Below are 17,172 nucleotides of genomic sequence, written 5' to 3' on the forward strand. Positions count from 1 at the left end.
AGAGGGTTGATGTGATCATCCACTGCATTCTGGGGGTGGCTGAGTGAGGGGTAAAGAAGAGGCAAGTGGGGAGAACAGCCAGAAAGCTCCAGGCAATGATGCAGGGAAAGGATGAAGTGGGAACAGCCAACTCCTGGGCATAGGTGTGGAAAGACAGAACCATCAGACTCGCCCACAGACTGGCTGTGGGACGTAGAAGAATGGAAAGAAGAGGCCAGGCGGTGGTGGCGCACGCCTTTGATTCCAGCACTCTGGAGGCAGAGCCAGGTGGATCTCTGTGAGTTCGAGGCCAGCCTGGTCCACTACAGAGTGAGTTCCAGGACAGGCACCAAAACTGAAACCCTGTCTCAAAAAAAAAAAAAAAAGCAAGTGCAAGGATTTGGGGGAAGCAGAGCTGTCATTTACCAAGACAGAAGTAGCTGCAGGAGGATGTCATGGAGGGAGCCACACCTGGGTGTCCATCGGACATCTGGTAGAGGTCTAAGAAGGCAGCAGAGAAGCAAGTTGGAGAGCTAGTGGTCCCTAAAATCAGGGAATGGTTAAGATTGTGTAGGAAGGTATAGCTGGATGAGAAGCGGCATTTCAGGGGAGCTCCGAGTCACTTACCCAGCACCCCGTGCCTGAGCGGAGAGGAGGCTGCAGCCACTGAGATTCAGGAGAACCTGAAAGTGGCTTGGGAGCAAGACTATCACCTTGTCTTTTTTTTTTTTTTTTTTTGATGGGGGAGGTTTTTTTTGTTGAGACAGGGTTTCCACTATGTATCTCTTGCTGCTCTGCAACTCTGTAGACCAGGCTGGCCCATAAATCTACCTGCCTCTGTCCCCTGAAGTACTGGGATCGAACGTGCTGTGGCATCATGCTTGGCTGCTTGCTGGCTTTTCTGAGGTAGGATCTTGATGTGCAGCCCAAGCTCATGATTCTCCTGCCTCAGGCTTCTGAATGCTGCCAGGTGGCGCATATGTGGGGTCAGGGGATGACTCGTGGGAGCTGGAACGGGCTCCCTCCTTCTACCCGGTGGGTCCTGGGATGGAACTTAGGTCGTCGTCAGTCTTGATAACAGCATCTTCACCTACCGACCCACCCTGAAGGCCCTGTTATTGGCTAACTCTCAACAATGAACATAATCACCTCTATAAAAATTCTACAAGATCTTTTTTCTAGCACAGGGGCTTTAAGCATACCAGGCAAATACTGCGCCCATATTCCCGAGCTATATTCCCAGTGCTCTTTTCACTTTTGAGACAGGGTCTCCCCAAGTTACCTAGGCTGACCTTGAACTCACGCTGTCACTCAGGCAGCTCTTAAACTTTACATCCTCCTAATTCCCAAGTAACTGGGATCACAGGCCTGTGCTCTCAGGCCCAATTTATTCAAGAATATTTGAAAATACAGTTTGGGTGTGGTGGCCATGACACTCAGCAAGCTTTATCTCAAGAGTGGCTGACATGGCACTATTACCTTCCGGCCACAATTTTGAACCAGGGCTTCAAAAAATGCCACATAAATCTCCGGCACAGTGTGACTCCATACTTCTTGGCCTAGATTGACAGGTAGGTATACTAAATAGCATCTTCATTTAAAAAAACAAACAAACCGTTTATTATCAGCACAGGTGAAGATCCACTGCCTCCCCAAGTGCCCAGCCTTCCTGCCTGAGCCTGGGGAGCTACTTTGTGGTGGTCCCCCATGTTGGGGCAATGTCCTTATTCATCTGATTCCAGTCTCATTGCTCCTGGCCCGGGGCTAAGCTCCACCTCGAGAGGCCATAGGTATGCTTTCCTCCAAGCGACTGTCACCTCCAGCATCTGAGAAAACTCCACCTCCAGAGGCTGGGGCCACATCCACTTGGATGACACCATGTACTTGGGAGAGCTGTGGGCTGTCCAGGCTGGCAATGAGCTGGCGGGGGCCTGGTCGCACAGGCACAAATGTCTGGCGCAGGGTGACTGTCTCGTTACCCCCGATGTCCCTGTAGACAGAGACAGTATCAGTGAGCCTTGAGTGCCTCAGGGTCAAGTCAAGAGCAAAGACTGACCCAGAGTGGCCAGGAAGCAAAGAACGAGAGGCATCCAGGCATCCCTGGGTTCACCTGGAATCTACACCCACAACCCCGATAGAGCCTCCACCCCAGGCCACCTCCACACCCAGCTGCCAGCACCTGGCCTCCTCCATTCCTGCTCCCACCTGGACAGAGATTGCTGACGCTCTCCACAGGCAGAGGCATCCACTGCCCTCTTCCCGCCGCCACTGCTCTAAGCCACCCCATCTCACCAGGGTTTCAAGGCCACGGGCACTTTAGAGCAAGACACGGAGGCCCAGCAGGGATCCCAAATGCTTTCAGTTTTTGCCAGAAGAGCAAGCTAAAGAAATGGGCCACAGCTGTCCTCACAAAGAGGGGAGAGCTTCCGGTACCGAATTAACAGAAGGATGTCATCCAGGGAAAAGGTCGTCCCAAGCATGGACAGTTGACACTTTTAAGATGACAGGTTCTCCCATTTCTCTGTGTGTGACCCAAACCCCAGTGACCTCCTCTCCTCAGAGAGCTCTGGAAATCAGGATTTCACCAGACTCACTGGCCATCTCGCCTTTCTCCAGTCCACTAATCATGGGGAAGTGAGCTAAATCCCTCAAGGGTTGGGCTTCCTTACTGACGGAGACGTCAACTCCCTAACCTGACATACAGGCTCCTTCTGACTCAGCTCCCACCCTGGCACAGCTGTGTCACCCACCATTCTGCCTCTGGAGCAGCCCCATGGCTTATCTCTCCCCAACTCACCGTCGTCATGTTCTGCGGTGTTGAGCGCACCTGCCCTGAGCTCCTAGCTCTGCCAACTTCATCACTACTCTTTCTCCAAGTCCTGCTCACACCACTGCCTCAGCAAGGGCTCCCCTCAGTACCTCCTGTCCCCAAGGAAACGGGTCTTTTTTTTTTTCGGGGCTCTTCCTTCAACCTACACACTTTATTCTTTTACTTATTGGATTCTTTTAGAAAGGGTCTCATGTAGCCCAGACTCAAATTCACTATGATGTGGCTGAGGCTGGCCTTGAACTCTGAACCCTTGAACCTCTGCCTCTCAAGCACTGCAATTACAGGTATTTACCATCCCACCTGACACACTGCATTTTAAATATGTTCATGGCTCATTTATGTGGAGTCAGTTCACGCCTGTTAGAATATCTCCTGATTCTTCATAAACCTGTACTTCTGAGTCCCATTCCAACCCAAGCTTGCCTTGGGGGTCCACGTTTTGGATACTAGCCCCCAAGGGAGTGAGCCAGCTCTCTAATTCTGAAAGTGAGGGTCCCCTGGGCTGAAGCACTTAGCGTGGAGCCTGCTTCTGAGGGTCCCCTGGACCGGTGTCCTCACTTGCTGGTTCATGAGACAGAATGAGTGAGATGAGGTGAGTGGGTGTCATGATAGGAAGGAAAAAAATGAATCCATAATTCCACAGGTCATGCATTGACTGCCTATACATTTGAGCTCTTAGTTTTTCCCGGTTCTCTATAGTCGGGAGGTGAAAGGTTACTTAGCCTTACCGTACCCTTTGAAAGTCTACTATTATTGAGTTGTAATATTCCAGAAGTTAACCTTTAAATTACGACCACTAACATTATCTCCCCACTCCTAAAAGAAGACCCTGCTAGCCAGCTTCCAGGTGGGAATGTCAGACTCTCCCCTGGACTGTTCTTACAGCCCAGGTGAGGCCCTTGCCACCCCCCTGTACTTGAGTTTAAGCTGAGAGCAAGTCAGCTGTAAAAGCTGGGCTGTCCCTTACCTGCCGGTTGGTACTGAAACTCTCCTCAGCAACAGACATCCCAGAGCTCGCTCTCCTCCTCCATCCCCCTCCATCGCTCACAGGCAGGTACACACATCTCTGTCTCCTTTGTGGCATGCATAATTTCTAAATGATGCTGACATTATTGTCCACTTGTTGGTTCTCCTTGGTAATGAATTTTAACTCTAAATTGCTCCAGCCTTTTCCCCTAAAGTCAAACCTACCCTTCCAGAATGGACACCAGCCAAAGGTTTAGAGAGAGTGTGATTCCGGTCCTGGGGGAAATTCCCAAGAACTTCCAGCCTCCCTGGTGACACAGTCACCCGGAGGAGTGAGTCCTGGAATGTTTATTAAGTGGCCAGTCACCAGGCTGGCACACCTTGTGGTGTAATTGGGTCCCATACCACAGTCTTTGATCTGTACTTGAGAGGCAAAGCGACACCCATCTTGGAATCTGCTATGTCCCCTCGAGGCTACCGAGTGTCCTGGAGGCTCTCTGCTCTAGGATCATAGCAATCAAGAAGCAGCAGAGTTCCAGGAAGGCTGCCAGGCCAGGCATCACCCCGCTCTTGCAATGGAGACCTTGATTGAGAGGGTGGGGCCAGGCAGCCATTCAAGCCCCGCACACAAGAAAGGCCAGCTCTCCTAGCACCGTGGTCCTGCCCTTCTAGTGGGAGCAGCCCAAGAGTCAGAGACCTTGGTGAACCTGGCAAGGGTGTACGCCTCTAGGGAGCCTAAGGCAAGAGACGCCATTGTGGTGCGAATGCAGCTGAGTGATGTCCCAGGACCCATGTCACACTCTGTCATCTGAGCTGCCAGGAACCCTTGTAGGGTCTACTTTGTGATAGCAAAGCCCCTGAGTTCCAGGCTAGGCCAAAGAACGAGACAGTGAACTTCCTCTTTGGCATGATAACAGAAACAGTGGCTACCAGCATACGGTATGAGGGAAAGGCAGGCTAGATGGACGCCCTACCCTAGGTCCTCTCCTAGCCTCTTTTAGAACAGGATGCCCACTCCTGTCAGGAGAAAGCTGGCTTAGAAGGTCCTCGGCCTTCTCCTTCCCTTCCTGCTTTTCCTGGGAGGGGTGGGCCGCAAGTGTCTGTACCGGAGGACGACAGCAACAGGCGCAGGAACGTGAGTGCCCTGTGCCCTCACTGGGCCCTGAGCCTCACCCAGCGGAGATCAGAGGGCCTGAGAGTCAGGGCTCACCTCTCTCTGGGCCCAGCCTCAGTCCTCACGGCCCAGACCATGCAGCAAGCTAATCGTCTGGGTTGTCTGTGCCACCGAAGGGGAAACAGAGCCTGCCCTGCGGAGCTGTGACGCTTCCCCATGGGGTGATGAGGGCAACAACTCCAAACTGACTAGTAGTGGAGACGAACTCTACCACATGCTGGGCCAAACAGCCCAGGGGCTTTTGATATTGTCACTGTGCAAGTGAGCCCCCACGGGCTTAGAGCAATGAAGACACCTGGCCAAGGGGACCTAGTCGGGAGCAGGGGATGCAGGGGCTTGAACTTAGAGATCACAACTCTCCTTCTAATTACACCGTGGTCTCTAATGTACTTTAAAGGGCCTGTGTGATCTCCAAATGAGATAACATTCCTGGAAGTGCATGGTCAACACTTGCATGTTTGGCAGATGCTAGGGTTGGGCCAACTAATGGTTCCCATGTGAGCTTCAGCTCCCTAATTAGTTGAGGCAGGGCAGGGACTTAGCGAAACACGAGGTACTCAGCAGGTCTTGAGCAGGGTTTGGGCTGAGTTGGCTTGAGTCGCCAGAGATTGCCTTCTGGCCTCAAGCTGCTCTGTGGGGTCCTGGCCAAAAGGAGAAGCAGAACCCAGGCTCAGGGCAGCCCGGGAGGAAGGGAGGGTGGCCACAGTCAGAGGATCAGACTCACCCAACGTTGAGGACCTTGGGTCTCTGTAACCCAGAACCTTCGAGCCGGAAGACAACGTTGGTGAGGGTGACGGGCAGGGGGTTCTTGAACACGATCTGTACTTCACATTCCTGGCCAACGACTGCTGCTCCCAGTAACTGAGGGAAACAGAAATCCGCCCCTTATCAGAGACCCTGGCCAGACATGTAGGGCCCATACTTCGCACCCAAAGGAGAAACATGTTAGAATTGAAATCTTGCCAAGTCCTACATTCTGTCCCTGAGAAAAACCACCTCAAAAACCAGAGGGGAAACTCATATCGATTCTACAATGTGAGGTAGCCACAGAATCAGGCCTGAGAACCCATTTTACAGATGAGGAGACTAAGGCCTGGGTCTGGTCCTTAACCTTCTCCTAGAAGGCTCATCAGGGGATCTTGTTTCAGTCTTAGTGCTCTCCCCTTGCCCATGATTCTCCTTAGCCTCAGGCTCCTACTCTATTCTATTCTGGTACCCTTGGGTACAAGAAAGCCACACTCACCGTAAGAGAGAGGTCTGGGGTGCGCAAACGGAAGGTGTGCTGCTTGGCTAGTACCTGCCCACTCTCCTTGACGTGGCCTGAGACATTGAGCAGCATTGCCCCCTGGTCCACAAGGTGGGGCCTGTATTCCTTGTAGGCCACAGGCATGGTCACAGAGTCCGCTGGGAAGAAAACGCGTAACAATCACAGGCCTTCCCCAGATACACCCCCCTGTGCTATAGGGCCTCCATGTCCAAAGCCAAGGTGCTTGGACATCCAGGGGCAGGGCTGGGGAGGGAGCACCATCCAGGGGCAGGGCTGGGGAGGGAGCACCATCCAGGGGCATGGCTGGGGAGGGAGCACCATCTAGGGGCATGGCTAGGGAGGGAGCACCATCCAGGGGCATGGCTGGGGAGGGAGCACCATCCAGGGGCAGGACTAGGGAGGGAGCACCATCTAGGGACAGGACTAGGGAGGGAGCACCATCTAGGGACAGGACTAGGGAGGGAGCACCATCCAGGGACAGGACTAGGGAGGGAGCACCATCCAGGGACATGGCTGGGGAGGGAGCACCATCTAGGGACAGGACTAGGGAGGGAGCACCATCTAGGGACAGGACTAGGGAGGGAGCACCATCCAGGGGCAGGGCTGGGGAGGGAGCACCATCCAGGGGCAGGGCTGGGGAGGGAGCACCATCCAGGGGCAGGGCTGGGGAGGGAGCACCATCGAGGGGCATGGCTGGAGAGGGAGCACCATCTAGGGGCATGGCTGGGGAGGGAGCACCATCTAGGGGCATGGCTGGGTAGGGAGCACCATCTAGGGACATTGCTAGGGAGGGAGCACCATCTAGGGGCAGGACTAGGGAGGGAGCACCATCCAGGGGCAGGGCTGGGGAGGGAGCACCATCCAGGGGCAGGACTAGGGAGGGAGCACCATCCAGGGGCAGGACTAGGGAGGGAGCACCATCCAGGGGCAGGGCTGGGGAGGGAGCACTTACAGGCTCCTGGGGCCAGTACCACTTCCTTCTTGGCCTCCTTGAAGGTAGACCCAGTGACACCAGTGTAGTAGGTGACAGAGAGGTAGAGGTGTAGCTTCACAGTGCGGCGGCTGCTGCCACGATTGGTCAGCACCACGGAGACTGCCAGATCCTGTCCCATCACAGCGTCCTGGGCCTCCACCTGCATGGCCACGTCCTCAGCCGAGTCCCGGGTGGCATACACATTGGGCTTGCTGCCATGGGCGGCAGCCTTCTCCACAGCTCTCCGCTCTGCTTCTGAGCCTGGGGGGTTGAGGTCAAAGGTGAGCTTAGGCCATTGCTGGGGGTAAGCCAGTGCTCTGCCGGAACCCTCAGCCCGGAGCTGGCTGGGCGGGGAGAGGGTCACCTTCGGGGTGCTTATAGGTGTGGGTGATGTCCTCGCGCATGTTGGAGCTGATGGCCTTTGTGACAATGAGTGTGCCGATGGCCTTCTCCTCCACGTACACGATCTTGAAGCTGCCATCGTCCTGCCGCTGCCAGTAGACCTTGTCACTATTCACCTGTGGGAGAGCAAAGACCAGCAGAGCTGAGTGGGCCAGCAAGGCAGGCTGGACCCCCAGAGCCCTCCTCCCTCAACCCCAGGAGCTGCAGGCAGGGCCCAGCTGGGAGAGTTTCTAAACTGAACCAGCCATAGTCAGAGAGCAGAGAGGAAGCTGGTCTAGGAGGCTCCTTGTAGCCCATTTTGGCATTAATAACAGTTTTCCCTTATGCTTATTCGCTGGCTTTACAACGTAGGAAGCGGCCCCATATCCATTATCTCTTTTGATCCTGAGTACAGGAAGCAAGGCAGCCATTATTATCTCCCTTTTACGGTCGAGGAAACCAAGACTCGAGAAGGAGTGACGTGCCCAAGGTCACACAGCTAGTCAGTCAGCGGCGAAGTCAGGACCAGGGCACTCAGGACTAAAGCCAGAGCTCTGGCTGCTTCAGACTATTTGCTGGAGGAGGCACCTGGAGCCCAGCCCTCACCTCGGCGAAAATGAAGGGTGTGTCGTACTTCATGTAGACTAAGCCGTTCTTGATGGACTCCACGGAGCAGGGGCCACAGCAGAAGATGCCTGGGAAGTGAGGCGGGTGGTGGGTCTAAGGAGGCCCAGAGGGCGGGGCAGGGTGGGAGTGGGAGGGGCCTGTGGATAGCCCGGCTGAGTAGACAGACAGCCTAACAAGCCCACTGTCAGCCCACTCTTCTGCACTGGCTGGCTGCTCTGTTCACAGTTCTCAGAGTTCAGGACATCCTTCCCCAATCTTTCATCACAAGCAGTTCAGGGCCCACAAGGGTTCTGGTTGGCTGTGATGCCGCCATTACTATTTCAGAAACAGCTCAGCTGTGCAGCACACTCTGACCTCTTTATGGCAAAGTGAGAAGGATGGTGGGAAAGAAGAGACTGTCCTTAGGATACTCGGGCCGGCTTCTGAGAGAGGATGAGCTGGCTGGAATAGGCTGGCTGGGACCGAAAGTGTAAACAGGAAGTGAGCGCTATCCAACAGGAAGGAGTCTTAACACCTAACGCTCTGGCCTCCTTTTCTATATGGGGAAACAGGCTCAGCCAGTGAGGTAGCTGCCAGCATCTTATAGACAGCTGGGAAAGGCTTCCATTTACCCAGGGGCTGGATGTTGTAGGCATGCTACTAGACCTCTTTGATACATGGTGTCTATTTAATCCTCCCAACCACATCCTATGGCACACACACACACACACACACACACACACACACACACACACACACACACAGAGTATTCTATAAAGAACCCAGCACACGCCGGGCGGTGGTGGCGCACGCCTTTAATCCCAGCACTCGGGAGGCAGAGCCAGGCGGATCTCTGTGAGTTCGAGGCCAGCCTGGGCTACCAAGTGAGCTCCAGGAAAGGCGCAAAGCTACGCAGAGAAACCCTGTCTCGAAAAACCAAAAAAAAAAAAAAAAAAAAAAAAAAAAAGAACCCAGCACACAAAGGTGTGAGATGCTTCCTTGCCAATATCACTCGTCTAGAAGTATCCAAGGTAGACTTAGGTCCTGGCCATCCTGCCCAGAGCCTGACACCCATTACTTCTTAGAGCTGGACCAGAGATCAAGTCTTCCAGCACACTGCAAGCGTTGCTGGGTTATGCAACCTAGGACCCTTTTTACATAGATGATGGACAGAGAGTGGTCTGGGGGGTGGCCGGAAGAAGAATGGAAGTTAGGTCGAGGCTATCTACTCTAGGAAGGTGGAGGTGAGGAGGGGGCAGCTGGTGGGACAGGCCAAGTTACCTGGAGGTAGACCCAAAGCCAGAGGGAGAGGAGCCTGTGTGAGGGCAGAGTGGACACCAGCTCTCACTTCTATGGAGAGGTGTATGTAGGTACAGAGGAGAGATAAGCAGCTGACAGGTCATGGCAGCCCAGGTCATGGCAGGGATGATACAGAGATTTGTCCTTTGAAACCTGTCTGAGCCCCGATTTCTGTATACTGTACATGAATGCAGTGAGCAGGGGAACAAAGGGAAGGAGAGCCAGGGTTCATTCTTCTGGGGACCCAGACAAAGTTATCCACCTCCAAGAGTCTCCGTGTACCATGTGGCCCATTGGCACAGAATGGGTCCCAAGGATGAGTGGCCTTAAGAATCACCAAGGGAATTTTTTAAATAGAAATTGAAAAACACAGGGTGTAGCTCAGTAGTAGAGATTTCCTGAGCATGCTCAAGGCCCCGGGTTCAAAACCAGGACTGGGGCCGGGCGGTGGTGGTGCATGCCTTTAATCCCAGCACTCAGAGGCAGAGCCAGGCAGATCTCTGTGAGTTGGAGGCCAGCCTGGTCTACAAAGTGAGTTCCAGGACAGGCTCCAAAGCTACACAGAGAAACCCTGTCTCAAAAAACAAACAAACAAACAAACAAAAACAACAACAAAAATAAAAACAAAACCAGGACTGGGAAGAAAGAGATACACCCATCCTTGGAAATTCCAATGGATCCATTTTGATGATCAGGTTTTGGGATGAGAATCCCCCAACATAGAAATAAATAACTTACACCTTATGTTATTCAATTCTATTCTGTTTTCTCCTTCCATGTGCAGATTTATTACTTACAATCTTTTCTTCGTGTGTGTGTGTGTGTGTGTGTGTATGTATGTGTATGTGTGTATGTATCCTTTAATTAATTATATCTGGAATATGTAAGTTAAAAAGCAAGTAAGAATAATTGGCTTTTCAGGGGGAAGGAAACCTCTTACTGAATATTCTTGAATCTTTTTTTAACTTTTGAACTGAGTATATTAATCATGATAAATTATAAAATAAAATTAACTTTAAAAATAAAATTAAGTCAAGTAGCTAAATAAAGAGGAAAATAAACTAATGGCCGCATGGTGGTTCAGTTGGTAACTGCAGGGTTAAGGGATTTGGCTCTCTGGCCATGTCCTGGGTTAACACTCAGGAATTTGAGGAGGTGTCCGGATAGGGTCCAGGCGAGGCCTGCCTTACCACTGCTGGTCTCCTGGGGTGTGGCATCCACCACCTGCCACCCATCAAAGCCTGAGGGCAGGTCTGGCCTCTTCATCCAGCAGTCATTCCACACATGGAAGTTCCTAGAGGGGGTGTGGAGGGAGCTCTGGGCCTCAGTTTCCCATTCAGGTCCACCCCCCCCCCCCAGCTCTCACCCCTGACACGGCTCGGCATCAAGCCTCAGGTCATCTTTAGGACAAGTGGCAGGCCACCCCTCGCCCTGTGCTCACCAGACAGAATCGTGGTTCAGATGCTCAAGTGGCTTCATGTTTTCGTCGAAGTAGATGTCCATAGTGAGGGACGTGTCGGTGTCGTGGGCAGAGTTGAAGTTGGTGACAGTCCTGGTGGCAAGGCCCAGGCATCGCAGCACTGTGGAGGAGCCGGGGTTAAGGGCGGGGGCAGAGCTCAGCGGCAGGTGTGGCCTCAGCCAGGAGGACAAGCTTGGAGGGACCACCGGGGTCAGGGGTCAGGAGACCCAGGTGGCCTTTGGGGTTACAGAGCCACCTGCTTGGCTCAGGCCCTGGCCATTGCTTCTTCTTTCTCTCCCTTAGGCCTCTCTCGGTTGTTAACACTAATTAACGATAATTAAGGCCATTCTATCATCCACCCTTAGTGGCACCCTATCCTGTAGCCACAGCTGGGCTGGGCAGAAATGGAACCCTCCCCTCCTTACACAGACCGGGCCGCTCCCGACCCATCCCCTCCACTACCTGTGGTGGTAACACCAGCAAAGACCCAGCACTGGCCATAGGGGACAGAATAGCCCGTGCGCAGGTAGCTAAGCAGGATCTCCACGCTGCCCACCCACGCGGAGGGGTTGGTGCCTCGAGAGTAATCTCCAGTCCAGTTCCCAATCAGGACTCCATTGTCATCCAGGGAGTTCACCTGCCCGGGAAAAGACAGGGTGTGGCTGGCTTTGGGGAGGTGCTCAGGATCTTCTGGATTCCCCAGCCCCTAACCCTACAACCTCAGGAACTAGACATCAACCTACACCCCACCCACCTCTCCTCCAACACACCCGCCCCCCACACCCCTTGCTGTGACACTGGAATGTGAATACTGGGTGTGCCAAGTTTGGGGTTTGGCTCCGCATTCCAAAGGAGCTGGAACAGAACGCATGAAAAGTGGGGTGGGTTACAGGTGGAGGGGCGGGGGGCGGGGAGAAGGAGAATGAAACCCCTTTCCCTCAACACTCTCTGTAGGGACAGGGATGGCAAACCCATAAAGGGCAGGGCAGGAAGACACAAGGATGCTCACCATGGCAGAGATGACCCGGCAGACGCTGACTGGGTCCCCACGACCTCCATAGGGCATCCCTCTCCGATCCAGGATGTACAGACAGGCATCCAGCACCCCATGATCAAACTGGAAGGGACAAGGGCAGAGGTGACCACAGCCCCTCAAAGTGATGCTCAAGCCATAGGCTAGCATCCTGCTCAGTCACTTCCATCTCCCTTGAGTGCACAAGAGCCAGCCCAGCTGTACCTGGCCATAATTCCAGGTCCGTTCACCAATCTGTGCTTCTGTTCCGTAGTAGATTCGTCCAGACTCGTTAAGCACATATTCTTGACGCCAGTCTTCATGGTCCACATACACCAAGTCCTCTGTACCCCCAAAAAGCACATGGCAAATTCTATCCATTTTCTTCCTGGGCCCTGCCTTCCCCTTAACCAGGTCTGCAGAACTCATATCCACAGAAGAAAGTGGGGTGTGGGTTCTTCTAGCCTGACTGCTCACTCCCTCTAAGGAAGGATGGCTGTGGCCAGGGCCCTTCATCAGAAGTGAGGTGGGTCTCTCTTCTACAGGGGGCCTCCATCTCCTCCCCTGGGGTATGTGAGTCTTTTCCTATGACCAGATGTTCAGGCACCCACCTGGATCGCAGGAAAGGAAGCCCTGACCTACTTGCCCCCTGCTCTTGACCTCAGCTGGTTTACCTGGGCACCAGGGGTTGAAGAGGATGTAGATCTCATTGCGAGGGTCGAAGGGCAACTGGAACTCTCCAGCTTCTGAGCGTGTGCGGACAGTGAATTGAAATTTGCCGATGATGGCGTTAGGGGAGGTATGGACGCGGAGGTTGAGGTTGTGCCCACTGGCCTTGGTCACTTGGGCCTTCCAGCCGTCGCTGCCCCCCCTGCCCACCGGGATGATCACGTGGGTACCCTTGCCCACCTCAGGACTGTTTCCTAGAGGAACAAGGATCAGCATTCAGGTAGTGAGAGAGCTGCTCTGGAAATGGGAGAGACACTAAGACTTCCTTCAGCCCCACCCAAAATGTCTATGAGCCAATTTGCGTGTCCCTAAGTGGGGTTACCACACCAGTCTGTGACAATCTTCTCAGAGCAGCATGGTGGCCGCCCCATGCTCTCCTGCGTGTCAGGGCAGAGCCCCGGTCCAACATCCCAAACCTGTTCCCCTGACAATGAACTCAAGTAGGGAGGGGAGACTGAGGCCGCTGTCACCCACTGACTCCCTCGCTGTTCCACTGGACTGAAGGGAAATTAAGTTGAGTTCATTTGCCCCATAGGAAAGAACACCCCAGATACCAAAGGGTAGTGTGGCCGGCTCCCTGGGGTCACAGCTTCTAGAGCCCAGAGCATTTCTGGAGGTGGTAGGGGTACCTGGGAAATTAGAGGCTGGGGTGTGCATGGCTGGGCTGTAATCAGAGGGTAAGAAGAGTCACCCGCCCCCAGCAGCTGCATAATCACCAGCCTGGGCAGTCAACGGTCACCCAGCAACATGGTGAGGGAGGCACCTGCCTTGGGCCATGGCATGGGGAGGCAGAGAGATAGACACACATGGGGTCTAGGGGAATGAACAAGCAAGACCCAGAAGGAAGGGTACACAGAGCCAACGATGCTGGAAGACACAGGCCAGCGCAAAGAGGAAGTGCTGTGAGCTAGATGCCCCCGGAGACTGGAGGACAGCCAGCTTGGGGCAAGCGCAGCAGCACCAAGGCCTCCTTGAGATCACCACTAGGGGAACACTAAGAATCTTGCACCTGCCTCTTTTGGCAGAGGTGCCAGGGAGGAGCTTAAAGACCTCTCTTCACCTAGCAGCAGCCCTTCCTCCAAGTCCAGGGCTTTTACCCCTCTCCTTCCAGGCCCCACTCACCGATGAGCAGCTCCAGGGCGATGCGATCAGAGGACTCATATTCTCGGTTCAGGATGAGGACCATGTGGAAGGGCTGCCCACGGCGCACAATCAGCTCATCGTACTCAAACTCATCCGTGTGGTGCTCTCGGCGGTTCTGGTCCGAGCGTGAGCACAGCAGATCCACGCCAGTCACAACCAGCATGCCCTCTGTCAAGCCACAGTCCCGGGTCAGTGACGAGTCCACAAGGAGCCCAGACCCCCCCCCCCCCCGCGCCGGAAGTCATTTAGCCCCCTAGAGATGCCAGGATAAATCTTAGACCCCACCAAGGCTGTTTGCCTCTCCGCTAAGGGGGACGGCCTCACCTCGGATGGTACCATCTCCAGCGGCGTTCACAGCGCTGCCCCGAGACTCAGGTCTCCGGCCACCCCGAGAGCTGGACCCTCGGCTTCTGGAGCCAGAAGGCTCAGGCCCCCAGTCATCATCAGCTCTGTTCCCGCAGGAACAGCAGCTACAGCAGCGAGCCCAGAAGGAGCGGCCTCCTCCTCGGCGGGAACGCGAGCGTCTGTCTGGCTCTGGCTCCGGCTCTGGGGACGGCGTGGTAGGGGGCTGCCAGGGATTCCCACCCCAGCGGCCCACGTCTGAGCGAGGACCTTCCATTGTGCCTACAAAGACAAGGCAGGGGATGCTCTAACCCACTCAGATCTCCTGTGCCCAGGATGCCCATCCTACCCACCCAGAAACTCTATTCAGAGAAATTGGTTCAGTACCAGCTAGGTGACCGAGATAATCTTATTCTAACCCTGAGATGCCCCAAAGACTGCATTCAGTCACCCAGAAAGAGCACCCCATGCTGCAGAGAAAAAAAACCTTCTGTTCACCTTGCTATAAGCACTCCCAAATCACAGCCAAAAACAATGTCCAGTGGAGAAACCCTTGAGGATCCATCTGAGGTGGATCCCTAAGGTGTACACTCTGTTCCCTAAGTGTACACCTGTCCCGGCCCCAAACCCCAAACACTGTACTGGTCCCTCCACCTGCTGGCTTCTCAGTTTAGAGGTCCAGCCTCAGGACCATGTAACAGAGTTCTCCCCATAAAGACAGGTAGGTGGCAGGGTCCCCCACATTCCTCACGTCAAGGCAAACTTCAGGCAGAGCTGTGGAGAGGGCACAGCAGGCGTAAGCAGAGAGTCGCCCCACGAAAACCGGGTCTCATCAGCCCACAGCAGATACCCCCGAAGAGCGTTCCTTCCTGAGCCTGGGCTGTGTGTCCCAAGAGCCACGACCTGCAGCGGCTCAGCCCTGGGGTGGACGCTGGAGCCTCTCACCTGGCAGCGGTGATGGTGATGGCACCACTGGGTCCCGGGCCGGGGGTGGAGCAGGTCAGGCGTATGGGACGGGACCAACAGGCTGGATGCAGCCACGCGAGTGGAAGGTGTAGGGCGGGCCGGGTAGGTGGTTTATGAGGGGAGGGTGGGCGGGGCTGAGCTTCTGGGAAAAGGGGTAGTGTGGTTGCTTCATCCCTCGTCGGTCAAGAGGCCAGTCTCTGGGGGCTGTCCCCGAGGAGGGGCGGGACTTTCTCCTTTCTAGGAACTGAGGTCATGCTAAGGAGGGGGGTCGGGCCAAGTCGTGTCAGACCTGGGGCTGAGGTGAGAATCTTGCCACACTGCACGTTCAGAGAGCGATAGCAAAGTGGGATCCTCTTCCACTCACAGCCCTCCCTGTAGGGCAGATTTATTTCCAAGCTGGAGACGCTTACTTAGGCTCCTGCTGCCAAGCTCTCTTGTAGTATCCACCAGTGGAACGGGTCCCTGAGCTTGGAATTCATTTTTGCCAGGAAGATCCCAGTACCCCAGGGTGCAGACAGATGACATCAGCAGTCAGGCCCTCAAACTGGCTCCACCTGCCCGTCCCTGACCAGCCAGCTCTACCAGATCTTCTCACATCCCAAGGCACACTGCACCCCCGTCTGTCTCTCCATCCAGCTGCTCCACATCCCCCAGGATGAGTGAGCTGTCCTCTAGTTTTTTCTGTCTCCTAAGTTTGAGATTAAGGTGGTCAAAAGAGGAACGATCTTGTTTCCCCCTCCCAGCTGGGAAGTTTTTTAGGTATGGTTTAGGTCTGAGTGCGCGGGGTGTCCTCTCCAGGCTATGTGGTATCCCCTTCTTTCACTGAGAGCATCTTGGCAGCTGGAGGTGAGCATTTCCCCTCATTTCCAGTCTGGAATTCTTGGGAATCCCGACCAACCGGCTCCAGGAACCTACCTTCTGTACTTCCTGACTCTAGCTCAGGCTCTGGGAGGAAATGCCAGATGTCATTAAGACCACCCCAAGGCAAAGAGGGGCCAGGAATCTATAGGGAGAATCTGCTTGGGTCCCCGGCCAGAACCTCTTACTCTATTCCACTGGTATTCCAGCTCTATCGATGGGCCACCAATCAGAAAACAGTGAAAACAGGGTTGACAAAAGAGACCCAGGAGCAGATGCAGCAACAATGGCTTTGGAAATGCATCCTGGAAACGCAGAGGCATTTCAGGAGTAGGAACGGACGCTCCAAGGTCTCCTCCACCCACGCTGCCTTTTTGGTTTGTTTTGAAATGGTTTCACAGAGAGCCCCAAGGCAGATGTTGAACTCAGCAATCTTCCTGCGTTAGCCTCCCAAGTGCTGGGATTACAGAAGAGGACCAACAGACCAAGCATCCTGTGGGTTTTTCCCCGTTGAGCTGGCAAGCCCTGGAACCTAGCAGAGGTTTTACGCCACTTCCAACACTTCCAGTACACACCGGTGGAAATCAAAATTCAAGGCTGGTATGTGACAGGTCAGCCAGAGGGCTTCGCTGTGAGGTTGTTTTGTGTATCACTCTGGATACGAGAAGAGGCAGGGTGTCAAGGGCAGGGTTTGTGAGTACACATGAGCCCAAGCAGGTCCCAAAGAACCAGGAAAATGCCGGGTTTGCCAAATTCCTCATCAATCATCCTCTCTCCCCACTAAGCCAAGTCTGGCTCAGTGCCCTAACCCCTGATTGTACCCGGCAGCTTTCAAAGCCAGAACTCGGTGCGCTCACCTCACTAGAATCCCATCTTAATACCATGGCCTAGCCTCTGTTTAATCATTTCGTATTAATACAGAAACAAGAAAAGCAGCTAAACCGCTAAAGCAAGGTGTTTAGTATCTGGCTTCAGCACGCAGCTCAGTAACCTGGGGCAAGTTGGAACATTTCTTCTTCAGTTGGAATGTTCGAATCTCTCATCCCTGGGAGCATGTGAGGATCAGATGGGATCAGGTATTCCCAAAGGCCTTTCAACCATAGAATATATAATTCACAGGGACCAACAGTGTTGTTTTAATGGGGTGGGGCAAGGTGCCCTGACACATTCTTTCTGGAAACTGAGGCT

The 17,172-nt window shown here is 54.1% G+C and overlaps 1 protein-coding gene across 2 annotated transcripts; it reads right to left on the reverse strand.

Moving 5' to 3' along the window:
* Positions 1–1,571: 1,571 nt before the first annotated feature.
* Positions 1,572–15,214, reverse strand: Tgm1 (transglutaminase 1). 2 transcript variants are annotated; one of them, XM_042284903.2, is made up of 15 exons: positions 15,106–15,214; positions 14,143–14,442; positions 13,798–13,986; positions 12,621–12,869; positions 12,172–12,290; positions 11,944–12,051; positions 11,397–11,571; positions 10,917–11,055; positions 10,666–10,769; positions 8,177–8,265; positions 7,554–7,707; positions 7,169–7,450; positions 6,193–6,353; positions 5,674–5,810; positions 1,572–1,969 (listed from the first exon to the last, which is right to left on the reverse strand). In XM_042284903.2, exons 2-15 carry the CDS (start codon positions 14,435–14,437, stop codon positions 1,744–1,746), a joined length of 2,427 nt encoding a protein of 808 aa, XP_042140837.1. In that variant the 5' UTR covers positions 14,438–14,442; positions 15,106–15,214; the 3' UTR covers positions 1,572–1,743. The 2 variants fall into 2 exon arrangements, with proteins under 2 accessions (XP_042140837.1, XP_015862461.1); XM_016006975.3 differs by having other exon boundaries at positions 14,912–15,131.
* Between the last annotated feature and the right edge of the window lie 1,958 nt (positions 15,215–17,172).

Source organism: Peromyscus maniculatus, chromosome 9 (genome assembly GCF_049852395.1).
Source record: "Peromyscus maniculatus bairdii isolate BWxNUB_F1_BW_parent chromosome 9, HU_Pman_BW_mat_3.1, whole genome shotgun sequence".
Taxonomy (NCBI): Eukaryota; Metazoa; Chordata; class Mammalia; order Rodentia; family Cricetidae; genus Peromyscus; species Peromyscus maniculatus.

Bases quoted from the DNA above. Each gene is read 5' to 3' on its own strand.
- Tgm1 (XM_042284903.2), bottom strand. From the start codon at position 14,437: ATGGAAGGTCCTCGCTCAGACGTGGGCCGCTGGGGTGGGAATCCCTGG. The intron at 12,291-12,620 runs GTAAACCAGCTG...TTGGGGGTACAG, and splicing joins CTTCAACCCCTGGTGCCCAG to AGGACTTGGTGTATGTGGAC. The intron at 1,970-5,673 runs GTGAGTCTGATC...CTCTGTCTACAG, and splicing joins CCCAAGGTCCTCAACGTTGG to GGACATCGGGGGTAACGAGA.